Source organism: Lagenorhynchus albirostris, chromosome 8 (genome assembly GCF_949774975.1).
Source record: "Lagenorhynchus albirostris chromosome 8, mLagAlb1.1, whole genome shotgun sequence".
In the NCBI taxonomy this organism is placed as follows: Eukaryota; Metazoa; Chordata; class Mammalia; order Artiodactyla; family Delphinidae; genus Lagenorhynchus; species Lagenorhynchus albirostris.
The window spans coordinates 48,525,147-48,531,735 of NC_083102.1; the positions used below are offsets into that span (position 1 = coordinate 48,525,147).

The 6,589-nt window shown below is 46.6% G+C and overlaps 1 protein-coding gene across 1 annotated transcript; it reads left to right on the forward strand.

Moving 5' to 3' along the window:
- The first annotated feature begins 245 nt into the window (after window positions 1-245).
- Window positions 246-4,479, forward strand: HOXA13 (homeobox A13). The gene is made up of 2 exons (XM_060156049.1): window positions 246-1,161; window positions 1,869-4,479. The coding sequence occupies exons 1-2, from the start codon at window positions 246-248 to the stop codon at window positions 2,111-2,113; spliced, it is 1,161 nt and encodes a 386-aa protein (XP_060012032.1). The 3' UTR covers window positions 2,114-4,479.
- The last annotated feature ends 2,110 nt before the right edge of the window (window positions 4,480-6,589 follow it).

Consider the following 6,589-nt stretch of genomic DNA (forward strand, 5'->3'; position numbering starts at 1 on the left):
CTCGCGGGCGGCGGCAGGGACGGCGGGTGTACAGAGCAGAGCCCGGGTTGGAGCCGCCCGCTTTGCATACGCCATGGGCGGAGCGGGAGGGGGGGGGCCCGGGCCAATGGGCGGCCGCCTGGCGCGACCCCGCGGGGCGCGATCCGCCCCCCTCGCTCTGGCCCCGGCCCCGCGCCGCGCGCTCTTCACTTCTTGGGGGCTTTTTAAAACAGCGCCACTGGGGTCTTCTCCATGCGGCTCGTGCTATGACAGCCTCCGTGCTCCTCCACCCCCGCTGGATCGAGCCCACCGTCATGTTTCTCTACGACAACGGCGGCGGCCTGGTGGCCGACGAGCTCAACAAGAACATGGAAGGGGCGGCGGCGGCGGCGGCGGCGGCAGCGGCGGCTGCGGCTGGGGCCGGGGGCGGGGGCTTCCCCCACCCGGCGGCTGCGGCCGCGGGGGGCAACTTCTCGGTGGCGGCGGCGGCTGCGGCGGCCGCGGCGGCCGCAGCCAACCAGTGCCGCAACCTGATGGCGCACCCGGCGCCCCTGGCGCCCGGCGCCGCGGCCGCCTACAGCAGCGCGCCCGGGGAGGCGCCCCCGTCGGCCGCCGCCGCCGCTGCCGCCGCCGCCGCAGCTGCAGCAGCGGCGGCGGCGGCGTCGTCCTCGGGAGGACCGGGCCCCGCGGGCCCAGCGGGCGCCGAGGCCGCCAAGCAGTGCAGTCCCTGCTCGGCGGCGGCGCAGAGCTCGTCGGGGCCCGCAGCGCTGCCCTACGGCTATTTCGGCAGCGGCTACTACCCTTGCGCCCGCATGGGCCCGCACCCCAACGCCATCAAGTCGTGCGCGCAGCCAGCCTCGGCCGCCGCCGCTGCCTTCGCGGACAAGTACATGGACACCGCTGGCCCCGCGGCCGAGGAGTTCAGCTCACGCGCTAAGGAGTTCGCCTTCTACCACCAGGGCTATGCGCCCGGGCCTTACCACCACCATCAGCCCGTGCCTGGCTACCTGGATATGCCGGTGGTGCCCGGCCTCGGGGGCCCTGGAGAGTCGCGCCACGAGCCCCTGGGTCTTCCCATGGAAAGCTACCAGCCCTGGGCGCTGCCCAACGGCTGGAACGGCCAAATGTACTGCCCCAAAGAGCAGGCACAGCCTTCCCACCTCTGGAAGTCCACTCTGCCCGGTAAATGGCGCCCCTTTCTCAGTCCCGGTCCTCCGGTTCTGCTCCAGCTTCTCCGCTCGCTCCTGGGTCACCCTCGTGCCCCTCTGCTCTCTCCCTGGCCTGTCCTAGTGGTGCTGCACCCCTGGGAGCCCGATCCCGGCTGGCCTGCCCTGCCCGCACTGCTCTTGAGTTGGGCTGGTCCTGGCTCTCCCTGGGTGAGGGATAGCTGAGAAGAAGCTTGTGGGGACCCTAGCTGGCTTCCTTCTCCCTCTGCGCCCCGCCCTCGCCAGCCCTTGACATTGACTTAAGTAAGGATGGGAAATTGACCTGGAAATGGTTCACCAAATTGCCCGTATTCGTTCTCTCAAAAATCCTTCAGTGTAGAAACATCAAGTGTTTGGGCTTTGGGGATACAGCGAGGAATCTGGGCGTAGAAGTGTTGTCCCCTGAGCCTGGTGCTAACGTTTGGGCCAGGAGATCAAGCAAAGCCCGCTGCTGTGTGGGCAGAGTGGCCTGGGCTGGGGTGGTCATTGGATCCCTGGGCGATTTCATTTCAGTGCAGAACTAACCACCCTCCCCACTGGCCCTCCAGATTTTGGCAGAAAGGCTGGATTGTACAGCCTGGCAAAGGGCAGCCGGGCACTGCAAGGCGGTGTCTCAGATAGAGCTGTTGCCTGTGTCCTGGCCTGGATCTGACCCTTCTGTAACTTGCCTTCCCTATTTTCCAGATGTGGTCTCTCATCCCTCAGACGCCAGCTCCTACAGGAGGGGGAGAAAGAAGCGCGTCCCTTACACCAAGGTGCAATTAAAAGAACTCGAACGGGAATACGCTACAAACAAATTCATTACCAAGGACAAACGGAGGCGGATATCAGCCACCACGAATCTCTCCGAGCGGCAGGTTACAATCTGGTTCCAGAACAGGAGGGTCAAAGAGAAAAAAGTTATCAACAAACTGAAGACCACTAGTTAATGGATTAAAAGTGGAGCTAGAGGGCAACTTGAAGAAATGCTTCAGAACTCGTTGCTTTGTCCAGATAATCATTATAATGCTAATAATAATTGAAGAATGGGAAAGAGAAAGAGAGATACTGGCATTTTGCTTTCCTAAGGGGAATCTTTTTCTCCTGTGGAATCTACAACTCTTTTAAAACTTTACTCTAAGAAATGGTAAAGACTGCCAGTTCTCCCGCCAACCCCACCAGACCATTAAATGAAAAACTCTAGAGTCAGACATCAACCCCGAAATACGCAATTTCAGATAAGTTACACATTTACTGAAATCTTGTAAGTATTTATGTGACCGTTATATTTTAGGACAGTATGTTATACGATAATAATCCGAAAGTTGGTTACAAATGCAAGAGGCTGTTGTAAACGTATGCTTGTCCTTGGGTCACCATCACAATCCCCTTTGCATGTTAAGTGACTGCTCAGGTAAATCTCAGTGAAAGTCCTACCATTGTTGTATATTCTGCAAAACGTGTCATGTATAGATTTAGAAAGGAAAGGAGAAGAAGGTACTGAAATAATGATCTTGGACTATTTACTATGAAGGGGCAAAGGGAGAGAAAGCTCTTCCGAGGATCATTTGTCTTGGTAGTAAATACAACCAGCTGAGTGAGCCTTTGAGGCTACAGGGGAACCCCAGGTTGGGAATGTCCTTCTGATAATAATTTTTACTTGCTTATGACAAGATTTTTTGTGGCATTTGGACAATATTTTCCGCCCCAATATAATCTACTTTTCAAAGGATTTGATAGCTTTAAAAAATATTTAAAGCATCAGATAATTCACGGAATTCACTTTGTGTCAGATCTCCTGAAAGGTCCTACCCTAACATGGTGGCCTTTGGTTTGAACACAATTTTTCATTTAAATTGATATTTCCCAATACTTAATAAACATCTTGCTGGAGAAATAATTTTCCTTTTTTATTTTTTAGAAAAGTCAGAATGGAAATCCATTCCCCTGTGACAGTTAGATGTTTACTTTCTATATTTTGATCTATTAAGGGATTAGTATTTTTTCCTTGTTTATTGTGTTATGAGACTGCATTAGAAAGTTTAGGGATTCATCTTCATAGCACATCTTTAATCAAGCAGTTATTTCAACCAGCACATTCATCTTGTTCATATTCACTATAAAATGCTATCTTGTAAATAAAGACATTCAGCACACTGTGAAAATGTATTTGTGCACCTGCTTTTCAAATATTTCTACTAAAAATAATAGTAAAAAAGAAACAACTTAGACCTGTAGATAGTTGATATAGTGGTATTAATTATGTTAATAAAATAGTCACTGCCATTAAAATCTGAAGGAAATACTCGTTATTTTCCTATGCTAAACATGCACTGCACAGAAAGAAAAGGAGCAGGTTTGTCCTATACAAACCAAGGACCATTCTTTTCTATATTATTCAGTTTTGTTTTGTTTTTTGGCTACAAATTTTTCAAGCAAAAGGAGAAATCCCTCACAACTAAAATCCTAAAAATTTAGATAAGTGCTTCAAGAAGGTTAAAGTGTCAGGTATTCTAAAAGGGAGAGAAAAGAAAGGAGGAAGAGATAATATAAATTCCCAGGCTCCCTGTGGAAAATGAAAACCAGTTGTTTAGTATCAGCGATGCCCAGGCTGTCGTATTTTAAAGTCTGCTGTTGGGTCTGCATGTGTCTGAGAGGGCAGGTTTTGATATTTGTTGAAATGACAGGACTAGGAAAGGCCTTAAACCTTGACCTTGATGAAAAAAGACAATTTGTGACCTTGACTTTTGACAGCTCGTGAATTGGCCTCGGCTGGATTAGTAGATCAAGGGCGCCACCTCGCGTTGACAAGCTTCCTTGTAATTCTTCAGCTTCAAGGGAATCAAGTCTTACTTCCTTGACTCCTTGTTTTAGAGATTTAGTACTCATTTCTTTGGCTCCAGATGGAGCAAATTTGAATATATGTAAGTTATACATGTGCCTGTATATATGTGAATATATATCATATGTGTATACGTGTATGCATTTGCATATCAGTGCTTGTGTGTGCTTGTATATGTATTTGTAGAATCTGTACAGATATAGTATCATTAATTACTGATGACCCAGGATGATATAATTTAAGGTGATTTCAAGAGTTCAGGTACAAAATGTACCTGATGAAGTTTTGCTCCTTTTCTTTAATGGCCAAGTTTGATTTGTATTCACAGTGGCTTGCTCTGCATCGGATTTCTGCAGATCTGCTTTTAAGCTGTACATTTTTGTTACAGTCTAAGAGGTGTTCTTAAATAACCATTCTTTCTTGGCCCTCACCCTCCAAGGTGGTCTACCATCCTAATTAGAGCTATAGGGGAATCTATACGGTAAATAAAAAGTTTCAGATGCCTTTCTAACTCTAGAGCTCTAGAGTTACATTTCAGAAATTCAAAGAAACTCACCTCTTAAGAGGTCAGTATGGAGAGCTTAAAGATCTCATATCTACAAAATGACCATAATACGGTGCAGAAGGAGAGTTATCCTGGATAGCTCAGAGTTGAGTGCTGTGCCTGGGTGGTGTGCAATCTTATACTGATGTTTTCTAAGCTGCCATTTGATTTATGGAAGAAATATATACATTTAATATTAACAACCACCATCAAAACTATACTGGTAATAATCATCTCTACTACTTATTGACCCCAAACAATACATCAGATGTGTTTAGAGTCGTAACTAACACATATGTATGTTTATATGTTTAATATAAACATAAGGTGATGTGTTTTGTCAGAAACATGCTACGCAAATATGTATTGAAACGTTGGTGGAGGCAGGATCCTTAGGGTGCAGAATTTCAAGATGAGGTTAATTTTATCTTTATGTTAGAGGAAAGTATTTGTGAACTGAGTAAACGTATTCATCATTTTATGGAAGATAATATTGGTTGGTTACAAACCTGGCTGACGGAAACCTCTCCAACCTGAAGACTTAAACCTCCTTTATTGATGGAGAATGACAGAAAGAATCTCTAAAGCTGTCTCAAAAACAGCATGGTCTTGAAATGTACGCATGGAGTGGTCTTGTGAAGTGCAATCAAATTTTGCTGCCCCGAGGATTTTCACTCCACTTGTGGGAGCAAATGAAAATGATGCTTCAGATCAGCGTCCCCACAGCTTGTTCCACAGCACTCCATTTCTAAGTGAGCTGCCATCAAGCCCAAATAACAGCTTTCTCCCGAAGTGTTTAAAGTGGTGGAAAATCCCCTCAAAGCTGGATCAAACTGTGTGTTTACGAACAGCTCCAAAGGGGACTCTTCTGTTGACTGGGGGATATTTTTCTTTAGATGTAAGAAATATTCTGAGCTTCAGGCCTAGGAAGGAGGCCAACAGCAGCTCTACAGCCGGAATACCACCCCTTTCACAAGCCATCGCCACTGCAGGAACTCTGGGTAAAGTAGTAGTTTTCTTTTTTTTTTCCTCCCTTCAGCTTTTGAAACTAATGACAGAAGATATTTCAGAGCTTTCTTCTGCCTGTTCTGAAACAGATGTTGATAATGTGGATCTTACCTCTTACTTAAAATTCCCCTGGATCTACCAGATAACCTGAAGTAAGCATGGATTATGATGACTCCCCAATACCCAAATAGCAATTAATCTGAACCTTTAGAAAAAAGACATCCAGGAGGATGCCAGCCACTATGTAGGAATAATAACACCAAATACTGGGATAGTGTTGGTGAATAGCTGATTCAAGTATTTTTTTTCCTAAAAGGGACACACTTTCAGAATAAGAAATTGTAATATGGAAACAACTAGACACCGTCTCCGTCTATTAAATTAGCAATGATTTTTAATCCTGTAATGGCCTGTCATGTGACCATTTTTAAAAAATTGTAAATATGGTACTTTAAAAAATCTACTTTTTCCATCTGCTCTTAATACTGTCAAATTTATTGAGGTATTTTAAGTGGATGATTGTAAAATGCCACTTTGCATTTCACAACTATTTATGCCTGATACAGAGCTTAAGCCATCCATTTAAGTTGTCGTTGTTTTTTTCTTTTGAAAACAGAAAACAACTTTTTAAAGAAAGAGGGAGAAAATTATTCTTTTTAAAAATTCAACCTAATTGAGATATTTTCTTAAAATTCACGAGGCAGCGAAATTCAGCTGAGGATGATACATGTGTGTGCGGGTAGCTAATGACACATTTCACCGAATGATAATACGTGTGCGGATTACACTCTGCTGAGTGTGTTTGGAGGGTTTGGTGAAGATGCGGCTACTCGTTTCCTCTCTGCGAATTCCCGAGTTTCTTTCGGAGGGGAGACGGAGCCTGCCCGGGACTGCTAAGCTCCAGACCCAGGGGGTTCAGAGGCGCCCTTCCGGATTTGCGAACCTCTATGGAGGAGACGCTAGGGGCTTGCTGATTTATGCTCATTCCTTTAAAGTTGACCGAATGCGTGTCAGCAGCCCAAGACCTGGAGA

What these genes read in the sequence shown, in the direction of transcription:
- HOXA13 (XM_060156049.1), top strand. Translation starts at nt 246, where the DNA reads ATGACAGCCTCCGTGCTCCTCCACCCCCGCTGGATCGAGCCCACCGTC. An exon ending in CTGGAAGTCCACTCTGCCCG is followed by an intron (nt 1,162 to 1,868) that starts GTAAATGGCGCC and finishes CCTATTTTCCAG; the next exon opens with ATGTGGTCTCTCATCCCTCA.